This window comes from Cotesia glomerata, linkage group LG7, assembly GCF_020080835.1.
Source record: "Cotesia glomerata isolate CgM1 linkage group LG7, MPM_Cglom_v2.3, whole genome shotgun sequence".
NCBI lineage: Eukaryota > Metazoa > Arthropoda > Insecta > Hymenoptera > Braconidae > Cotesia > Cotesia glomerata.
Window position 1 is genome coordinate 21,695,186 of NC_058164.1, and position 22,182 is coordinate 21,717,367.

At 29.8% G+C, this 22,182-nt stretch overlaps 5 protein-coding genes across 8 annotated transcripts; 2 read left to right on the plus strand and 3 right to left on the minus strand.

The window, feature by feature from the left end:
* Positions 1-593: 593 nt before the first annotated feature.
* Positions 594-4,259, minus strand: LOC123268671 (delta-1-pyrroline-5-carboxylate dehydrogenase, mitochondrial). 2 transcript variants are annotated; one of them, XR_006510269.1, is made up of 4 exons: positions 3,804-4,259; positions 3,396-3,624; positions 828-2,340; positions 594-645 (listed from the first exon to the last, which is right to left on the minus strand). XR_006510269.1 is itself a non-coding variant. In XM_044733979.1 (3 exons), exons 1-3 carry the CDS (start codon positions 3,842-3,844, stop codon positions 901-903), a joined length of 1,710 nt encoding a protein of 569 aa, XP_044589914.1. In that variant the 5' UTR covers positions 3,845-4,259; the 3' UTR covers positions 800-900. The 2 variants fall into 2 exon arrangements, 1 of the variants encoding a protein (XP_044589914.1); XM_044733979.1 differs by lacking the exon at positions 594-645 and having other exon boundaries at positions 800-2,340.
* A 201-nt stretch (positions 4,260-4,460) lies between these two features.
* On the minus strand, positions 4,461-8,934 carry LOC123268659 (pre-mRNA-processing factor 40 homolog A). Its single transcript, XM_044733949.1, has 3 exons — positions 8,773-8,934; positions 8,399-8,651; positions 4,461-6,981 (listed from the first exon to the last, which is right to left on the minus strand). Exons 1-3 carry the CDS (start codon positions 8,773-8,775, stop codon positions 4,556-4,558), a joined length of 2,682 nt encoding a protein of 893 aa, XP_044589884.1. The 5' UTR covers positions 8,776-8,934; the 3' UTR covers positions 4,461-4,555.
* Positions 8,935-9,170: 236 nt separating this feature from the next.
* Positions 9,171-15,759, plus strand: LOC123268651 (golgin subfamily A member 4). 2 transcript variants are annotated; one of them, XM_044733911.1, is made up of 8 exons: positions 9,171-9,492; positions 9,558-9,681; positions 9,772-9,977; positions 10,935-11,279; positions 11,349-14,073; positions 14,152-14,417; positions 15,268-15,558; positions 15,635-15,759. In XM_044733911.1, exons 1-8 carry the CDS (start codon positions 9,406-9,408, stop codon positions 15,659-15,661), a joined length of 4,071 nt encoding a protein of 1,356 aa, XP_044589846.1. In that variant the 5' UTR covers positions 9,171-9,405; the 3' UTR covers positions 15,662-15,759. The 2 variants fall into 2 exon arrangements, with proteins under 2 accessions (XP_044589846.1, XP_044589847.1); XM_044733912.1 differs by having other exon boundaries at positions 9,775-9,977.
* On the minus strand, positions 15,708-17,865 carry LOC123268688 (transmembrane protein 177). 2 transcript variants are annotated; one of them, XM_044734009.1, is made up of 2 exons: positions 17,569-17,865; positions 15,708-16,629 (listed from the first exon to the last, which is right to left on the minus strand). In XM_044734009.1, exons 1-2 carry the CDS (start codon positions 17,724-17,726, stop codon positions 15,837-15,839), a joined length of 951 nt encoding a protein of 316 aa, XP_044589944.1. In that variant the 5' UTR covers positions 17,727-17,865; the 3' UTR covers positions 15,708-15,836. The 2 variants fall into 2 exon arrangements, with proteins under 2 accessions (XP_044589944.1, XP_044589945.1); XM_044734010.1 differs by lacking the exon at positions 17,569-17,865 and adding an exon at positions 17,296-17,345.
* Positions 17,866-18,254: 389 nt separating this feature from the next.
* Positions 18,255-20,906, plus strand: LOC123268711 (gamma-aminobutyric acid receptor-associated protein). The gene is made up of 3 exons (XM_044734039.1): positions 18,255-18,561; positions 18,928-19,125; positions 20,241-20,906. Exons 1-3 carry the CDS (start codon positions 18,472-18,474, stop codon positions 20,307-20,309), a joined length of 357 nt encoding a protein of 118 aa, XP_044589974.1. The 5' UTR covers positions 18,255-18,471; the 3' UTR covers positions 20,310-20,906.
* Positions 20,907-22,182: the final 1,276 nt, after the last annotated feature.

Below are 22,182 nucleotides of genomic sequence, written 5' to 3' on the forward strand. Positions count from 1 at the left end.
GCGCAGTTCTATAACAATACACTTTAAGCGACGATTAAATATTGAAATATCAATCTCTAATCAACCGATAATCATAACAAATGTTCAAGAGTAGTTTCAAAAACTTAAATGAATATTGCACAAAAAATTGCTAAGTTTTTTTGGAGAAAAAAAATTTGGTAATTATTTACAAATGGGTTCAACTGCATATTGGGCCATAACTAGGCAAAAAAATAACATTTTCAAAATTTTTGTTTGATTCTGCTTTTTTTTTACGGCGCATTTATGATGAATAATGTGAAAGAAAAAAAAATGAAGATTTGATAGTTTTTTTGCCGTCAAAAGTTGAAAAAAATTTTAGCTCATGTTTTTGAATAGAATTTATATTTTATATTTTTTTTTTTTTGAAAAGTACATAAAAAAATGAATAATTAAAAAAAAAATTGAATATCACAATTTTTTAAAAAATTTATAAATTTTTTTGAAAATTTGTGAAGTTTGTTAAAATTGTGATAATCAACTTTTTTTTTTTTTAATGTATTTTTGAAAAAAAAATATATCAATAAAATCAAATAGAAATTTCGTTCAAAAAAATGAAAATGAAAATGTTTGACTCCACTTGTAAATATTTACCAAAAATTTTTATAATAAACAATTAAAAAATATTTTAATCGGAAAAAATAGACCGGGAAAAAATTTTAAAGTTATGAAAAATTCATATTATTTCATTAAAATTATTGTAAAATAAAAATTATAATAATAATAATTTAAAAAATCTGAAATAATATAAATTTTTCATAACTTTCAAATTTTTTCCGGGTCTATTTTTTCCGAGATTCAAAAAATATGTACCTGAAAAAAAATGTTAAACTATAAAAAAGTTCATTAGAATCTCATTTCCTCAACTACTAAAAATAATCATCAATGCATGTACTCATACTTATAATTACTTAACGGAACAAAAGTTTCTTTGATAGCCTGAGGCGACGACCACCTGTGTAAATAAATAGGTCCACCAGCCTTGTCATTGGTCCCGGACTTGCGATGTCCACCAAAAGGTTGTTGTCCCACGACCGCACCAGTAGACTTGTCATTAACATAGAAATTTCCTGCAGAATACTTGAACTGTTCAAGAGCTTTGGCGGCCCATTGGAGATCTTGGGCAAAAATAGCGCCAGTGAGGGCGTAGGGAGTGCTTTTTTCCACAAGCTGCATCGTAGCATCCAGATCGCGGTCCTGGTAAACGAAAACAGTGAGCACGGGACCAAATATTTCTTCCCGCATCAGCTTGTCCATGGGATCAGTCGTGACAATGACTGTGGGACGTACAAAGTACCCGATGGAGTTATCGTAAGTTCCTCCAGCGATCACTTGGGTACTTGGGGAAGATTTAGCGTAGTCAATGTACGAAGTGATCCGTTTGAAAGCTGCAGCATCAATTACTGCGCTGGTAAATACTGAGAAGTCATCTGGAGGTCCCAGTTTTAGTTCCTCTGCAACGGAGACCAAGCGCTCGCGGATTTTCGGCCAGAGAGAATCAGGTACGTACATTCTGCTGCATGCTGAGCATTTTTGCCCACTGTACTCGAAGGCGCTTCTTATTGTCGACAGTGCGACGTGTTCTGGTTCGGCTGATGGGTGAATAAAGTGATAGTTCTTCCCACCGCATTCCCCGGATAACTTTGGGTAATTGTTGTAGCTTTGGATGTTGGCGCCTACTTGGGACCAGAGTCTGTTGAAAGTCCCTGGAGACCCAGTGAAATTAATCCCGGATAAATGTCGAGACTGAGTGATGGTGTCTCCAAAGTCAGGACCGTCTGCTGGAATGAAGTTCACCACTCCGGCTGGTACTCCAGCTTCCCGGCAGATTTTGAAGACCGTCCAGCTAGACAGCATCGCGGTGTCTGAAGGCTTCCAGAGCACTGAGTTACCCATCAGAGCTGGGGTATAAGCCAGGTTCCCGCCGATCGCAGTGAAGTTGAACGGCGAAATTGCCGCGATAAATCCGTCGTGCCCTCGGTGCCTCAGGGTGTTGATCGACTCGTTTGTTGAGATTGGCCGGTACTTCAGAGACTCTCGAAGAAAGTACGCGTTGAAACGGAAAAAATCTACCAGCTCAGCTGCACTGTCTATCTCTGCTTGGATCACTGTTTTACTTTGGCCTAGTATGGTCGCTGAGTTCAACTCTTGTCGGTATTTGGTGGACATTAAGTCCGCGGCTTTCATCCAGATGTCGATCCGCTTGTCCAGCGGAACTGAGTCCCAGATACGCTGAGATTTTACGGAGGTTTCTATGGCTTTTTTTATGAGGTCAGGACTGGCGTGGTAGAATTTTGCGATTTTTTTACTGTGGTTGTGAGGCTGTGGAGTTTAAAAGGTTAATTTTTTAGTATTTTTTTGGAAATTTTGATTGTAATTTAGAAGTTTAAGAGTAAAAGGTAACAATTGAAATTTTGGATCTTACTAAAATTAAAAAAAAAATTTAATTTGTGTAAAATTTAAAATTGTCTCTTTTTTTAGACAAATTTGAATCTTAATTATGAAAAAATTTTTTTGTAATTGAATTTAATCATTAGTTGGAAAAGTACACGATTTTTTATTTCGGATTAGATATTCAAAGTAAAAAAAAAGTAAAAACTTTTTTGAAAAAAGTTAAATTTTATGTTAAAAAGACTCTTATCACTGGAATTAGCAGATATCTGACTATTTTGGGGATTTTTTTTTATTGAAAAAATTATAACAAAAAAATTAAAAGAAAAACTTTCACATGTAAAATATTTGAAAAATTTTATATGCAAATTTCAATTATATTTTTTCAGTTCTAATTTGATAGATGAAAAAAAAAATCAAAAAACTGTTGAAGGTCTGGTAATTTCAACATCGTTTTTTTAACCAAAGTTTCAATTTTTAATTAAATAAAATTAGGATTAAATCTTAATAAATTTCAGAGAATTGAGCTTGAAAAATTTCATTTAAAATTGTACAGTAAAAATTATGTAAAGGTTTTATGCTGAAATTTCGTATTTCATATAATTTTTTGACATTAATATGAAATATAATAAAATTTTATAAAATCGAGTATAGAGATTCAATGATATTTTTTAAAATTGATTAAAATTTCATAAAACAATATAAAATTTTTCAGTAGTAGTGCTTTCAATTCTCGTTAATAATTTTATAAGGAATTTATAAAATTTTAGTATCAAAATTACACTAAATTTTATAAAAAATTTTTTTCGGAGAATATTAATATTAATTTATTAATTTTGTCTTGTATTAAAAATTATATAAAAAATTAGATGTATTAGGTAGAAATTTTTTCATCTTATTAAATTTTTCAAAAAAAATCTATTAATTATAAAATTGTTACCATTTTAATCTAATCAAAACAAATTCACTGAACATAAAAAACTTACCATAACTTGATACTTGATTCGATCGGTGCGTATTTCTTCGTCACCAATAACAATAGGTACATCTTGACATTCTGCCGATTTAATTTTCAATGCTTCAATCAAATCATTGCGTTCCTTACTATCTTTTTTATAACTTAGCATAGGTTCATTAACTAAAGGAATTTCCCTTACATAAACGTCCTGAACAATTGATAAATTTTTTCCTTGACTTAGACATCTTGCTCCGCATCTGAAAAAACAGTAGATTAATCAATAATAAAAATTAGTTACAAAAATATTCAACATTCATACTCAAATATACGCGTGGGCGGATGCCATACGACTTTATTTTTAAATACGTAAGAAACTAGACATAAATTTTTCAATTAAATTAGCACTAAAATAATGAAAAATTAAAGATATACTTACTTGGAAACAAAACAATTAAGAGAATGTTTAACACTCAACATTATAAAAAAAATTAAATACTTTCTCTAGATAAAACTAAAAATTTCAGCGGTGCCGGTAAATTAATTAAATATTTGCATACGAGATACGTCGAACAAACACTTGTACAATAGTTACATGTTTAAATATACAGTATAATTTTATTACACGCAGCCGTCACAATTTTTAAAACTATAGTAATTTCATAGACAAATTCCAGACTATCAGTATTATATTCGAGACGAAAATTTTGGTTGAATTTAAAAACAGAATTTAGTGTGTAACGTAACGGTACATCAAACCGGTCCCTTAGATTTTAACCCAGCGTTGCTTACAAATGACCTTACATACACACATATAATTCTTTTATTTTATATTTATGTTTGGTAGAAGCGTTCACGGTACGTATAAGAGGGAATCAAGAATAATAAAAGAGAAAGATGAAACGTGGCAAGTAATTTAAACGCCATTGACTCCAATTGTTAAATTAATTTTATACTTGTGATAAACAAGTCGTAAAGAATTATTTTAACTTGATATTTTTAAACCTTTAAAATCAATAAATTTTTTACCAAAAAAATTCTAAAATATTTTACAGTTTATGATTAAAAAAATCTAATACAAAAGACATTAAAATTCTTAATAATTAAATTTATTGACATCTAATAATTAAAGATGAGCATGATAAAAAAAAAACATCTTCCATGACATGATAATTATTTATAAATACAAATTTAATTGTCTTCCTGCTGCATTTGTAATTCCCTCAGCAATTGAGCGCGTTTGTTCTCCAACTCATCTTCAGAAAGTTCCTGATGTTGAGACACTTCCTTGTGCCCACCATTAGCAGGAGCTTCAATAGCAGCAGCAACCGCAGAGCCTGACCTGGCCCGTTTTTCTTCCTTCCTCTTGCGCTCGCTGGGTGGCGTGTCTTCCTCCGAAGACGGCATCCGAGAATGGGACCTAGAATGACTTCGAGCGCGTTTCTTCTTGCTCTTTCTGGGCCGCTTGGACCTCTTGCTGCTGCTTTCAGCAGTGGATTCCGAGCTGTCATCAGACTTGCTCTGGACACTCAGCGACCTGGACTTCATCCTCTTTTTCTTCCCCCGTTCATTATCATCATTAGCAGCAGACTGTTCACTGTAAGGACTCCTGGACCTGGACTTCCTCTTGACCTTCTTAGGTTTCTTCTTCTTGCTCCTGATGTGGTGATGACTGCAGCTTTCTTCCAGCTCATGCTGGTACTCCTTGAATATCCTCAGCCTCTCGCTCTCGCTTCCAATAGCTTTGAAATCACCGGAGTCTTCAATCTTGGGCCTGACATCGTCTTCCCAGCTCATCTGATAGTCAACCGGTAGACTCTTCAGCAGAGTTTTAAAAGCAGCCTCCAGTTTCTTGAATTTCTTAGTTTCTTCTTTAACCCGTTCCTTTTCCCTTGCCTCGGCCTTCTCCAGGAGCAAATTGTAAGTAAGCTTGACATTCCCAGCATCCAAAGTCGCCGATTTGCGGTCCTCACACACGACAGTTGCAAATTCTTCAAACGTAGTGTTAACCTGAACATCAAAGCCCTTGTCCTTGAGTATCTCACGAATGATCTTTTTCTCATCATGGAACCTAGACTTCAAATCCTCGACATAAAATTTAAACAAATCCAGCGGCGTGGAGCCAGGTTGCCCGAGCATCGTCGAGAACCGAAGATCAGCCGACAGCATGGGATACAGCTCCACCCAGAGCGACATAGAAGTAAGCTTCCCTTGTTCATGAAGTTCATCAAGCAAACTAATAAACCCATCACGATTTTTCCGCTCCTGGCGTTTTCTCCTTTTCTTCTCGCGCTCCTTTTCCTCCTCCTCGTCCTTCTCCAGCTGCCTTATATGGTTATCAAAGACCTGGAGAGCGTCCTCCTTGTCCATCTCCAGCAGATGGGCGTCTTCTGCAAAAGGCGAGTACTGCAGCAGCAGAGCTTGTGCTTCTTGCCAGGTTGTGCGATAAGTAACATCAGTCATAGTATCCAAGACCTGGGCCAGCTTCTTGATGTTCCGCTTCTTCAGCTGTTTAGCTTCCTCTTTCTCACGCTTGGCCAGATTAAAGACAACATCTTCATAGATATCGCGTCGGTCTGGGTCACCAACAGCGCGCCATATTTCCAACCCGCCGTACATTTCTTCGCACTTGTAGTACTTAGTGTAACTAGTCATCTTTTCGTTGTCTAGCAAAAACTGTTCAAGGTCTTCCTTGGCTTTCTTGAGTCTTAGTCTCTCCTGCTCTCGTTCTTCCTTCAGCTTCTGGGTCTTGTAGGCGTTGAAGGCCTGCTTACGCTCATTCAGCTTCTTCATTTGCGGATACCGAGGGTCGTTCTGGATCATTTTTACGGCCTGCTCCCAGGTAGCGTTAGAAGGAACATCGCGTTCTTTGAGAAGTTCTTTGAAAGCTTCGATCGCTTCCTTCTTGTCTTTGAACTGCAATTTAGGTTCTGGAGTGCTTGTGCGACTCCCAGCACCACTGGCTCCATTAGCAGAACCCTTGGCGGAATTATTGCTGTCCTCATCTGCAGCTACTAATTTACTGGATGGTGCAATAGAAGTGGTGGCAGCTGTTGTTGAATTAGCCGTTGTTGTGCTAATGGTATTCGGAGGCGTGGGAATATCTATGGCGGCTAAGGTTGCTTCTATGGCTTGATCAATAGCTGATTTATTACCATTGGTACTGTCCTGGCTGGACTTACTAGTCGGCAGTGGTGCGTCTCCATCAATCACTGGCGCTGATTTGGTACCAGCGTTCGCTTCGTCAGCGATAATTTTGTTCTTCAAGTCTTCCAATTCGCTTGGAATTGTCCATCTTGACTCTTTTGTTGCGACATTATGGTAATAGATCTTACCATTTTCGGATTTGTACTCTTTCCAGGGGCACTGGGACAACAGAAGTTCGTTGGGAGTCTTTAATTCGTCTGGTTTTTCCCACAAAGATTGTTTTGTGGTTGCGTTATAGTAGTAAGTTCTGCCGTCTGGTGCTTTGTGTTCAGACCAGTCGCTTTTTTTTACCGTTGCTGGTACTGATGAGTCGGGAACTGCTATGACTGGAACTGTTGTTGGTACGGAAGGATCAACTGCTACTGATGGTGCTACTGGATTTACGATCGCGCTTGGAGTTATTTGTGGAGCTGGAAATTTTTTTATTTTATTTATTAGTAAAAAGTTATTTTTATTCGTTTGGGTATTGCTAAGGTTGAAGAATATTTTAACTAATTTTTAAAAATAAAAAATTAGCTAGATTTATGGAGTTATAATTTTAGAGCAAAGATTTAAAAAAAATTATTTAATATCATTAATTATACTGAAACTATTTTCAAGAAATTGATGAAAAATAAAGCAATTATTGATCAGTTAAAATTAAACATTACAGATTTTATTTATTGAAGGAATATTCTGGTAATTTTTGAATTTTAATGTGAATAAATAATTTTATATTTTAATTATTCACAATTAATAATAATAGAAAAATAATTAATAATTAACTAGCAATCTTGCAGTCACTATGTGACTGCCGTGAACTTTGAACTATAAATAAATAAAATTTTGCTTCATTAAATAATGAATTTTGTTAAATTGCACTGTCCTTTCTTAACCATTGACGTTTTTAACGATATATGCTCATCCTGATGTTACACTTATCAAGAGCTTTCATTTGAGTACCCACATGCATTTTGATATATTTTTCATATATACATATATATAGTATATAAAATATATGAAAAATTGATGTGGGTACTCAAATGAAAAGTCTCGATGAGTGTAATGTCGGGGTGAGCTTATATCTCTAAAAATATCATTAATAGACAAGATACAATGTCATTTCTTAACTATTGACGTTTTTAAAGATATAAACTCATTTTGATGTTACACTCATCGAGACCTTTCATTTAAGTACCCACATACATTTTTTATATATTTTATATATATGGTATTTGTGAAATATATAAATATATAAAATATATGAAAAATTGATGTGGGTACTCAAATAAAAGGTCTCGATGAGTGTAATGTCGGGGTGAGCTTATATCTTTAAAAATGTCAATAATTCACAAGATACAAGGTCATTTCTTAATTATGTGTCTAGAGGTAGAGTATTTTCGAATGCAACCTAAATACTTATCATAATAAATTGACAATGGGTGAGAATGAAATGAAACCTTGAAAAGGCACAAATTCAAGTCAAGACCTTTGCAATGAAACTAAATTTCACTAAAAAAATTTTTATCATATGACTATTCTGGACAAAAAATTTTTCTTATTCTTTTAATAATATAGATGGTAAAAAAATTATAAATTTTAATTCACTCCATTTTATTATGATACTGAAATGAGCAAACCTGACAATTTTATGAATTTCTTAAAGAAATTATTATTAAAAAAAATTCTTATTTAAGGATTTAAAAAAATAATTAATAAAATATTTTCTTGACATTAATTTATTTTTAAAACGGTTGTGTCTGCTGATTTCAATATCACCATTTGTCCTATCAAAAACCTAAGATTGACCACAGCAATACCCACTAATTTACCAAAAATGAAACATACCTATGACACCAGCTTCGTGATGATGAACATGGTGAGGTGGTGCACCCATCGGGAACCCATACGCAGGGGGCGGAATTGAGTACTGCGAAGGTATGATACCCGTAGGTCCAGAGGTAGAGTGAAGCGACGGTGGAATAAAAGACGCTGCGGGTATCATGGGCGCTACAAAACCCGGAGTTGCTGTCGGGAACCCAGGAGGCTGTGGTATCGCCGCTGCAGGAGCAGGATTCGGAGGTATGCCTTCACTCGACGACTGAAAATAAATGTTATTGTAATTTCTGTATAACCTATAATCTCCAACCGGCACTTGACATAATCATTTTTTTAACAATTACTTCATAGTTTTTAAAATAAATCAAATTTTAATTACTCACCATTTTTTTTCAATTGTCAGTCTTGGAAGTTTTAGTCAAAACATTTAAAATAAATAAATAATTTTTATTTTAAATAAAATATATTCAAGTTTCTCTCTCTGAGTTGTTTTTGTAATTTTGTAATGTCCCACGGGGTCCCCACGCTCCAGATATCACTAGAGTCTAGGAAATAAAAATATGAGATCACACTATAGATAGATAAGTATATCATCAATATATATATCACAAACTACTTATTAAAATGTATACTTATTATTATTATGATATAGGTATAGTCAATATCAAATAGTTATTTAGTTTTTTTATAAAACTGTACTTACGTACTCTAAATTAAATAATTGAAATAAGTGTAATAATGAAAATTATTATTTTTTTTTATTATTTTTGAATGTTTTAATTTTTTATACTAAGAATATATATGTGAAGTTATTTTAATATTTTGTTATTGTTTATTTAATTGTTGAAATAATTACAGTTGTATACGTGTAATAAATGTATGTCAAATCCCACACAGCAGTAATGATAATTTAGATAATGATTTTTTATATCAGTTTTATGGAATAGCCTTTTTAATTAACAAGAAATTAATAGAACACCACCGAGGTTCAAAAAGTGTTGATAAAATAAATAAAAATGTTTAAAAAATTCAAAGACAAGCTTACTGAAGAAATGAAACAATCGCCTGCTAGATTTCAGGCTGGTATGCAACATTTAGCTCAGGTGAGTCAATTTCAGTTTATAATTTTATTAGTTTTTTAATTATATTAATTTTTTTTATTTTTCAGGCGGTGTCACCAGGTATATCTAACTTGTCACTTACTGGTTCAGGAGATCAGGCGTCCTTTAAAAATTCTAATGACAATTTTAGTCTTACTGATACTGATGATCTTGTGACACTCACTGACGATCGTAAGCTACTATTACTATTGCTATATTGATTAATTGGTTTATAATTTATGGGGGTAGATTGTTGATATGATAGTTGGGTTGATTTGTCAGTAGGAGCAGTCAAAAATAATAATAGTCCAAGGGAAAATTTGAATTTTCAAAATATTGATTTAACATCACTGTCATCCTCGTCATTGTTGTCTAATAATACCACTGGTTTGTCGAGATCATCCAGTGTCAATAGTGTTACCAGCAACGATACGCAGTCGGGATTGTTTCCCATTTTTGAAAGTCCAGGAAATATTTATCAGTTACAGGTTAGTGTTTTATTGATTATTTTTAATTAAATAAATATATTTATTTATGAAAATTAAATTAGCCGACATTTGAAAATTTTGATTATTTTATTGAAAAATAATTTTTTAAAAATTAAAATAAAAATGTTCACATGTAGAAAATTTTAAAAATTATTCGTGAAATTTTTTAAAAATAGTTTTTTAATTCTAATTTTTAATTAAAAAAACAATCAAAAATTTTTGATCGTTTTTTTTGTCGGCTAACTTAATTTTCATATTTATTTTTATACTCTGTTTTTAAAATTTTAAGATGAAAATAAAATTACCATTTGAAGAAATTAATAGAAGAAAAATTTGACATGTAGAAAATTTGAAAAACTATAAGTGCAATTTTTAAAAAATATTTTTTTAGTTTTATTTAATTAATAAAATAAATGAAAAAAAAAAATTTTTTAATCTACTGATTTATAAAAATTAAGTTAGCCGACATCTAAAAATTTTTAGAATTTTTTTTTTTTGACAAAATTATTACAAAAAAATAAAAAAAAAATTTCATTTGTAAAAAATTTAAAAAACTGCAAGTTTAATTTAAAAAAAATATTTTTTTGTTCTAATTTAATTATTGAAATAAAATTAAAAATGTCGGCTAACTTTACTATTATTACTGATTTTAGTGTCATACTATAATTATTATTGCAATAATAAGTCACTTATAAGTGACTAACCAAAGTTAATAAAATTTTCTGCGCGTAAGACTTAGAGTGTAGGATAAAATTTAAAAGGTTAAATATAATAAGAACGGAAATAATTTTGATAATAACAAATAAAGGAAGTGTGCTTTAACTCTTTAATGAGTGTAAAAAATTTGAACAAAGTCTTTGTATTATATTTTTGTGGTTTTAAAAAATTTTAGATGAAGCAGAAAAATTTTTTTCTTAATAAAACATTATGAATATTAATAAATTATTGGTATTACAGTCAGACATGGATCAATCGGCGAGTGAAGCTGATGATACTGTGACGAATCATCAATTTGATGAGCTGTCAAAAGAAGAAATTTATTCAGCATATCGTAAATCTCTTAAAAAATACCACAAATATCGCGGGAGATTCACGGATCTAGTTAATCACTACCGCGAAATGGAGAGAATAAAAGTTAAATTAGAAACATTGCTGGTTGAAACTCAGAACAAAGCATTGAGGCGAATTGGTAATTTGAAAGAGCAGTGTACATTGGAGCAGCAAGCTAAAGCACATCTTGAAGAAGCTTTGAGAAATGATATGGAAGAGAAAGATCATATTATTGATACTCTTAATACCAAAGTAATTTATTTACATTGTTATAAATTTTTAAGATTATTTATTTGACTATTTATTTTTTATTTATTTCAGATAAAATTGCTGCAGGCTAATGGAAGCAAAATAGATTTGATGCAGCTAGAAAATGATCCTGTAGATAAAAATGAAAACGAGTCTAATTCTACGGATCAGAGTGAGGTCGAATTGTTGAAACAACAACACCAACAATTGTCAGCGGAGAATGGTTCGTTGAAAAATAAAGTAGAAAAGTTTGAAACTCTGGTTGCTAAGTATAAAGAAACTTTGAAAAAAAGTAAAGAAAAAATCGGTGAATTGGAGCAAGAAAAATTTACACTTGAACGAGACTTTGAGTCTATACAAAATTCTAATTATGAAAAAATAAAATCTCTTGAAGAAAGTTTAGTCATCAAGAACGACGAAATTGCAAACTTACAAAGTCAGGTCACTGCAATTCGTCTGCGTGAAGAAGAGTCTGCTATTTCGTTGGCTGAAAATAAATTGGCTATCCACCGGGAAATGGAGATTAAAGAAGAGCAAATAAAACAGCTGACGGAAAAATTAAAAGACTTACCTGTTGTTGCTGTTAAAAACACACAAGAGTTTTCAGTACAAACTGATGAGGTCGTTGATCCTAATGATAAAATTATTGAAGAGTTTAAATTGAAGTTAGACAATACGCAAAAAGAAATTGTCGCTCTGCAAACAGAACTTAGTAATTGTAATTCTATTATCACTGAAATTAATAACAAGAATGTTTCTTACGAAAATATGATCAGTAGTTTGAATAATGATAAAAAATTAATTTCAAATTATATTATTAATTGCAGAGAAAATATTGATAGCTTCAAATCTGAACAATTTAAATTAAAACAACAGTTTGTTACTGATTACAAAAATATTATTGATAATAATATGTCCAGTGTTTCGCAGTCGATTTTAGAAATGATTTCTAATTGCGGTGAACGTGAAATTGAAGAAAGAAACAAAATTAAAGAGGAATTTGAGGCTAAATATAATGAATTGAAGCAAGAAACTGATAAATTGTACTCAGAAATAGAACAAGTCAACTTTGAATTGTTTGATTATCAAAAATTGTGTGGTGAAAAGCAGAAGAAACTAGAAGAACTTGAAGAAAGTAAATTAATTAACGAGAAAAATTGTAATGAAGACTCAAGCAAAGAAATTGAAGGACTAAATAAACTTATTGAAGAATTAAGAGAAGAAATTGTTTTTTTGAATGAAAAATCTCAAGAAAAACAAGAACAACAGTTAGAATGTATAGCTCATAATGATTGTATAGATATTATTGATATTAAAAATAAATTTGAGGCATTAATGGATATAATTTCTGCTAAAAATGATTTTATTGAATCATTAAAGTCTAAATACCGCGAGGTGCTTTGTAAAGATGAAATTAAGTGTAAAAAGTGTTCGGATATTAAAGTTAATGATCTTGAAATGTTAATGGACATTATTTATACTAAAAATGATTTCATTGAACAATTAAGATGTAGAGTAAGAGATAATTGTTCTGTTATTGATACATTAAATGATAATATTAACGATTTATGTGAAAGAAACAGAGTTATAGGTGAAGAAGATAATTCGCTTAAAATTCAGTTGGCTGATTTAGAAAAAATTTTGTCCGAACTTAGAAGTGAAAATGTTAATTTGGCTGAAGAAAATGAAAATTTGAAGAGCAGTGATGATGACCGTGGAGAAAGAATTAGAGAATTGGGAAGAGAGTTGATCGATTTAAGAAATCAGAACGAAGAATTGAAGATAGTAATTGGTGGACTGGAAGAAAGAGTTGGAGAAAAAGATGTTTTGGTTTTGAGGCTAGAAGAAATTGAAAAAGAGAAAGCATTGGTTGAGGAAAATGTTAAAAAATTGGTTAATCATAATGAGAGTTTGAAGAAATCTTTGGAAGAAGTTAATGACAATTTGAGAGCAACTTATGAAGAGATTAAGAAATGTAAGGGAGTGATAAGTGCGCTAGAAGTACAAAGTCAAAAGTATAAGGAAGATATTAAAGAACGGGATGAGAAAATAGAAGCGCAAGCTGAAGAAATTCAGACGAATTTAAAATTAGTTAAGCATAAGAAAGAAGAAATAAATAAGTTATCTGAAGAAGTAGAGAGAAGAAATGAAGAAATAACGAAAAGAGATGATATAATTACTAAAAGGGATGAAGAAATTAGAATAAGAGATGAAGAAATAACGACTAGAGATGAAGAAATAACGACTAGAGATGAAGAAATAACGAAAAGAGATGATGAAGTTACGAAAAGAGATGAAGAAATTAATAAGTATAATGAAGAAAAAACGGATTTACTTATTAAAATTGATGAATTGCAACATTTATTAAAAGAACATTCCAATGAAAAAGTAGAATTAAAAGTACAAATAGATGAACTTAATAAATTAAATAAGTCTTATGAGGATAAAATAAAAGCATTTGAGAAGAAAATAAAAGAAATTGAAGAATCAGCAAACAATAATAACAGTGTTGAGCTTGAAAATTTGAAAAAATTAGTCAAAGAACTAGAAATAAAATTAAATGATGCTGAAGTAAAATTACAGGATGCTGAAAGGACGGTAACGAATTATAAAACCAACGAAGCACAAATAGAAAATATCAATACGGACTTGAAAGATGAAATGGACAAGCTGAAAGATCAGTTGGCTATGGGTGAAGAAGAGCAACGGGTGAGGATGAAGCAGTTGGTTAAAGAATTCCAAGCCAGGCTTGATGATAAAGATCTTGAATTACAAGCTGCGCTCGATCAGAAATTTGGTATTAATTTATTTATTGATGTTTTTAGGTAGTAATTTTTTTTTAATAATTTTTTGGTGTTTTTTTTTTTTTTTGTAGATCGGCAGAAAAACTATGAAAGTGACTTGATCCAGCAGTACAAAGAGCAGCTGAAGGACTTCCAGATAGAGTTGACAGCCAAGTCTGAAGAGATTGAAAGCTTAAGGTCTGAACAGCATTTATTGGTCGATGCAAAGAGTAAACATCATGATGAAGTGAGTCGGTTGCAAGAGACGATAGATAAGCTGAGAAATGATGCTGATCAAATGAAAGATAAACACATTCAGGAAAAAAATAAAATTATTGAAGAAAATAAAAAAATTCATGTGAGTATAATTTATCAATTATTATTGATAGTTAAAATTTCAGTCACAATTCATAATAATTTTTAATAACCAAGTTTAAATAATTATCTATATAATTAAAGGAGTAAGAAAACTTTTGACCTGAATTAGTGCATTTTCAATCTTTCATATACTTTTCTAAAATAATCAATTTACTATGATAAGTTTTCAAAGTAGTTATAAATAGATTCGAATTTCAGGATAAACAAAATTAGTTTATTTATTTATTTTGTTTTGTACATATGAATGTAGTTATATGTAAAAAATTAGTTTATATAATTGAGAGACTAAGAAAAATTTTGTATCGGGAATATCTTTATCGTAAATTGGGTTTGATATTTTTTCAGCGATTTATAATTTAAATAATTGAGAGAATCAGGAAAATTTTGTGACGAGCATATTATTATTTTGAAAGGAATTTTTATAGTTAAATTTGGAATGCTGTTGATAAGAATTTGTGCCTTTTCAGGGTTTCATATATTTTTCAGTGATAGTTAATTTTTTATGTTAAGTTTTTGGAGCAGTTTTGAATAGTTTGTTGGTTTCATAAATTTGTTCCATCACATTTATCCATTAAATTATTTTTAATTGATCCTTTGATAGCACTATTATTTATAAAATTTATTTAAAAAGTACCCAAACTATGGATAGTGTGATTATAAATATCAAAAAATCATAAAGCCAAACTTTTCTTATTTATAATCCGTAAATCTCGGCAGTCACATACTGCAGGTTGCTAGTCTTGAATTATTTTTATAAAATGAACATATTTATTCAAACGTATATGAGCTCCTGATTTTCTTTATATTAAAAAAATGATATATATTTACAGACCGAAAATACTTTAAGTAACTCTACAACCGATTCATTACATCATATGCAAAATACCTTAGTAGCGCAACGTCGCGAGCTAAGTGAACTACGTAAACTCGTTAAATTGAGATGTGAAACGTCATCCACCTTAGAAGATTCAACAGAAATCGAGTACCTAAGAAATATCCTCTACGAGTACATGATGGGAAAAGAAACCCTTGTACTAGCTAGAGTAATTGCTGCCGTAGTTAAATTTGATCAAGAACAAACTCACAAAGTTCTTGAAAAAGAAAAAGATAAATTAACATTAGTGAGTATTATTCAACATTTATTTATATTTACTATAATATAATAATAATTGAATAATAAATTTATTTTTATTTCAGTTGGGTTCGCTGGGACTAACGTTATAATTAGCTAATGTGTAAAATAGAGTGGAATTAAATTAATTTACCTTTGTAATTGTAGATTTTTTTGTAATTTTAATTATCATGAAATACAAATATTAATATATATACTTTTCATTGATTACTTAAAATCTCAAGCTCTAATAAATTATTTACAGATTTTTATAAAAATAAAATGAATTTAAAGTTTATCAGCAGTACTGTGGAATTGCTTAACAATATCTTCGAAGAAATATTTTCTCTGAGTGTAAGGCAGGTGTTTTTGACGGAAAAATGAGTGGTCGTTACCCATGGCGGTGTAGAGTTTGTTGCCTCTCTCACCGAGCAAACTCCTCAAAGCAGTATTGCGCTGCAAAGTCTTATCATAAAATTCAAGTCCACCTCTAACGTACTCTGGACCGAGTTCAGACAATTTTTTGTCAGCAGCAAACTCGTAGTGCCGAGTCAAAGCATCTCTCTGCATGGCCCAAATTCCCCAGTAGAACGCAGCAAAGCAAACGTAAAAAAAGGCACGAATGCTAAAAGGTTTTTCCAGGAGACCCCTAGTTTCATTCCATCTGGAAGCAGTATTATAACACGCAAAGAATAAAATACCGTTAGCGGCTGCCTCGTAGTAAATGAACCTATTGTTGACCATCATTATTTCACGGGCCACCGCATACTTTTTGGCCTCGTCCGACAAGATTAGAGCATTCAGCAACTCTTTAGCATCTTTACGAGTCCAGTCTACTGGGTCGTCGTTGACGACTATACTGTCTTTGTCTATAGAAGATACTTTTTCGTAGACGAAGTTCGTTGGAATTCCGATCAATGCTCCGAAGCGAGAGTACAGGCTCCCGGCGTGCCAGGAATCGTATCCGAAGACCATGAATGGACGTAAAAGTTCTCTGTGGTAATCGCTTATTTTTATGTCGCTTAATACTTGGTTCCATAGTTTCTCGAGGTTTGATGTTAACGGTATAGGGTTTCCCAATCTGGTGAAAAAAATTACTTGTTTAGTTTTTTTGAGCTTAAAAATTATTTATGTAAATAATTAAATTCTAAATATAAAAAAAAATTATTTAATTATATTAAAATTAACAGATATTTGATGATGTAAAAATTTTTATATCATATAAAAAGCTGTAAAGAAAATTTAAAAAAAACTAATTGCATTTTAAAAATTTTACTAAATAATTGACGCAATTTTGTAAAAATATTTTTTTATTCTAAAAAATCAAAAAGTGGTCTAATGATTTCAAATCTTTTCATAAAAAATAATGAAGTTAAAAATAGCTAACATCAAAATAATGCTGGTCATCAAACGTTTAAAATTTTTTATTTATTAGTTTCATCAATTCCTATAGATTGAATAGAACTTTTCCGGAATTTTTTTTTTGACAAGTAATTTGCTAAAAAAAATAGATTGAAAATTTATGATACAAAAGTTAGCCGAGGTTTTTTTGATTTTTTTTTAATCATTTAATTAATACTACAAAATATTTTTCAAAAATTGCACGTGTTGTTTTTCAAATTTTTCACAGATGAAATTTTTTTTTCTTATTTATTTTAATAAAAAAATGTATAAAATTTTTCAGATGTCGATTAACTTAATATTCATTAAAATTTATTTAATAAAAAAAATTGAAAATATTACTAACTGTCTATAAATGTCAGCATCACGACATTCAACCATTTGCAAATAATAAAAAAAATCACAAGTAAATAATTATATCTAAAATTTTGTATTTTTTTTTTTCATCATTTATAAAAAATAAAAGTTCAATTCCATAATACAGAAAATCAACTTTGCTTACATAAAATTATTAGCAAAGCACAATTATATCTCTCAATCATAACATGTCTCAAAATTGAATCTTTCACTTTTCGAAAATCAAAATAAAGTAATTAATTAAAAAAAAAAAAAAAGTTACCTTCGCATTGTAACAATATCAAAGTATTTATTTAATCCCACAGTATGTGGAACAAATTGCAAACCAAATAATGCAACTGTTGTAAAACCTGCAGTGCCCATCATAAACATTCGTCCTCTTGGGGTGACGAACCAAGAAACTGAAGTCTCCTTGCGCATTTTTAGAATAATCCGGCTCAGATTAATAATTAGTTTTTAATTAAATATTTTAATTCAACAAATTAACAAATTTACTCCAATCGGCAAGATTAATAGAACATAACCATCCTTCGATTTTTTTAGACTGATTCAAAATCCAACATAGAGAGCGCGCAGAAAATTTAAGCGGGAAATTCAAATTTTCATTTTTCCTGATTTGAAAAAAATAATTGTTTTAATTAAAAAAATATATTTTACCCATTAATTATATAATAAATAATTATCAATAAATTATTTTGTTCAATAATTAATAAATTGAAGTGAAAAAACTAACCAATAGCAGGATAAATTTAAAAAGATGCAGCCAATAGAAGCGCGAGTTTATTTAGCAGCCAACGAATGAAAAGTTCTAAGGGACGAACCAATACGCGGCTATTTTACAAACTCAGTAGCCAATAAAAAAAAAGATATTGATATATTAGACAGACCAATCGATGGTGTCAAAAAAAGACAATTCATCCTTCGTCTCTGTCTTTGTCAATCTCCTCTGCCCCCAGTCCAGTCACTTCGTCATTGCTGTACAATTGCAGTCTTGCGCATTTATATACTGAGTACACAAAAACAACTTAACTAAATTGAAACGTCATTAAAATTATACTTTTTGTTATAAACAGTGAATAATAAAAAAATTAATTGCATCAGATTAAGTGCGAGCACAGAGAGTTAATTTTTGGGTTGCTAAGTTTTAACATTATTTGTTGATAAAATGAAATTTCAGTACAAAGAGGAACATCCCTTTGAAAAGAGAAAGGCTGAAGGTGAAAAAATACGTAGGAAATATCCTGATCGAGTTCCAGTGAGTATACGTCATATATTTATTTATTTATACTCATATTTATGTTGGTTCATCAAATGGCTGTCATGTTGATATTTAAGAGAGTTTAGTTTTTCAGGTATAACATGGGTGACAACAAATTAAATGACTTTTAAAATCATTTAATTTAATAACCATTTTTTGCACACACCTACATACTAGTGACGACATACTTGTATATATCATTACACTACAAATATACTCAGGGTCTTATTTTTTTTTACGCACTAATCTGTTTATTATTATTGTTGTTATTACATTTTTATTGATCGTCATCCTCGATTTCGTGAAAGTTATTTAGCAAAGTTGGATGTCGATGTTTTTTATATCAATAGTGTATAATTGCAGGTGATTGTCGAAAAAGCACCGAAAGCTAAAATCAGCGACCTTGACAAGCAGAAATACTTGGTGCCGTCAGACTTGACTGTAGGTCAATTTTACTTCTTGATCCGCAAACGCATCCACTTGCGTCCTGAAGATGCACTGTTTTTCTTCGTCAACAACATTATCCCACCCACAAGTGCTACCATGGGCTCGCTTTATCAGGTAATTCAAGCTACATTTGTTTGTTTTTTATCGTCAGTTTTTTTATGTTTATTAAGCGTAGATATTTTCTTTATCGGATTTAAATGTTTAATTATTCATTGTAGTAGTAGTGTAATATAATATAATGATAATAGTATCTAAATAGGGATAATTGTATTTGATTAATCACCAGATTTTTATCGAAATTTTAATAGATATATCTTGTGGATACTTACCTTTAGACTTGATATGCTTTTTTCTATAAAATATTTTTAAGTTTTTAATAATAATAGTTATAAATTAATTTAAAAATTTTAATGTTTCAAAAATTGTGATGAATATTTTTTTTTTTTTATGATAAAAAATTTTTTTTATTAAGGCATAGCATTCATAAATTTAATATAGAAAAAATAATGTCTTTATTCTATAGAGTACTAAATTTTTTTTTAATTGAAATAATTAAAGAGTATTAAAAATAAATTACAATAAAAAATTCATTTATTTTAAACATTTATATTGAATTTTTAAATCAATTATTTTATTGTAAAATTTCAATCAAAGTTAACTGAGTAATTTTTTATCATAAATTTTTTAAAATAAAATTTGTATAAAATATATATGATTTACTACAAAAAGTCGTACATAAAATAAAATATTACTACAAATGAAATCATAAATTTAAAATTGTCATAAGGTCTTGAAAAAAAAAAATAACTTCGGAAAATCAGCTGTTGACATCTAATAATAGATTAAAGTCCCCTCAAACAAACAGTAGTCGGTAAATAAAAAAAAGTTGTGCTTATCCGCTTACATCATAAACTTTTATCCAAATAATACTTACGTACTTGATGTTAAAGAGTTCTTGAATTTTGATATACAAAAAATTATCAAAAGTTAACAAAAAGAGATGTAATAAATTTTCGCTTTCAAGTAACATAAGTCGCTTCACATTTTATTTTTTGAGGTCAAAAAATATTTAAATATATTTGAAATCCTTCAAAATGAAATAATCTAAAAATACTGGATCATTTTTTACAATTTTTTTCAGCGTAACTTTATTTACTGTAGGACATTTTTCAAAATATAAATTATTGGGACTTTGAATATATAATAATTTATTTTTTTTTTTTGTACAGGAACACCACGAAGAGGATTGCTTCCTTTACATAGCGTACAGTGACGAGAATGTTTACGGAAACCATTAAAGAAAAGAAAACCAATTATAACTACTCAACTCTATTACAATTAAATGTTCACTGAGAATGTCTTTCTCAATAGAATTCTCAGATAAATAAAATTACATAAGACAAAAAAAAACAAAAAAGTAATCGACTCATAAGAAAGAACATTTTGACAGCAAAAATAAATAAAATAATAATAATAAATAACAATATTAATAATATTAATACTGCATAACGTTATCATTCCTTGTGGATGTTTAAAGCATACTTTATTATTTTTTATCTATCTATTACGTTTTATTTAAATAGCTCAAAGTAAACAAATTCAAATGTTAGTGAATTTTTAATCATGATTGTACACGCCTAAATAATTTTCCTGTTTCTTTGATACAATGATCAATTTCCCGTGGAATTTTTGTGCGATGAATTATTGAATTATTAGTAGCTTGCCTTTATGTGTAATCACGAATTTAGACGAGCTGTTTTTTTTTTTTTTTTTTTTTTTTGATCGGGTGATTATTTATGATACTAAATTATGTTTATTAGTAGACTAATGTGTATCGATAAATTATTATATTAATTAAGATGTGCAAGAATAAAATTTACGTCAATAAAATTTAATTATTGATTTGATATTATTTCTGTCAATCCAATTACTTTAAATATTAATTTTAATCACTAATATTGACGAACAATTATCGATAATTGAATTATTGTAATCCACTGCAAGTTTTTACTGAAAAATCTTGTTTATTTTCAGCTGTAGCATCGGGGAGGTCTTCAAATTCTTTCTTTAATTTTTTTCTTGTCTTCTTTTGGAGAGTTTTCTGTATAGATGCATATGTTTATTATAAATCCTAGTCTGTAATATCAAATAATTATTTGCTAAAAATTCATTTTTTCATCTCTGCCTTTAGAAAAAAAAAAAAAAAAAAAAAAACTTATGGTTCATTCCACGAAATAAAATTATTTTTACGGATTAAAAAATATGAAAACATATTATTATAATTTGAAAAATTCAGTATCATCTTAAAAAGGTCAGTTACACTGAGAAAAAAAAATAAGCAGTTTTTTAATAAGAGATTAATTTGTTGAAAATTCTAAACAATTTTCTACAGCAACTTTCTTGTTGAAAAAAAATTTTCTAGATTTGGCAAAGAACATTTTCGGACAAAAATTCGGAAGTTGTCTATCTATAGTTGTTTTTTTCCAAATCAAAAAATCTTTTTTCCAAGAAGGAAGTTACTGTGAGAAAAATTTTTATTTCTTCAACTAAGAAATAAATTTGTTTAAAATTTTCAACAAATTAATCTCTTGCTAGCAACCTTGCATTCACTATATGACGTGACTTTTGAACTATAAATAAATAAAATTTTTCTTTATTAAATAATGACTTTTGTTAAATTGCTCTGTACTTTTTTAACAATTGACATTTTTAAAGATATAAAGATAAGCTCATCCCGATGTTACACTCATCAAGAGCTTTCATTTGAGTACCCACATGCATTTTGATATATTTTTCATATATACATATATATAATATATATAAATATATGAAAAATTGATGTGGATACTTAAATTAAAGGTCTTGATGAGTGTAACATCGGGGTGAGCTTATATCTTTAAAAATGTCAATAGTTCACAAGATACAAGGTCATTTCTTAATAATGTATCTGGAGATAGAGCATTTTCGAATGCAGCTTAAATACTTATCATCATAAACTGACTATTGGTGAGAATGATATGAAAAACCATGAAAAGGCACAACTCCAGGTCAAAACTTTTCCAACGATACCAAATTTAACCATAAAACCCCATTTTATCATATAAATACACTGGCCATAAAATTTTGCTTATTCTTTTAATAATATAGATTAGAAAATTGCTTATTTTTTTT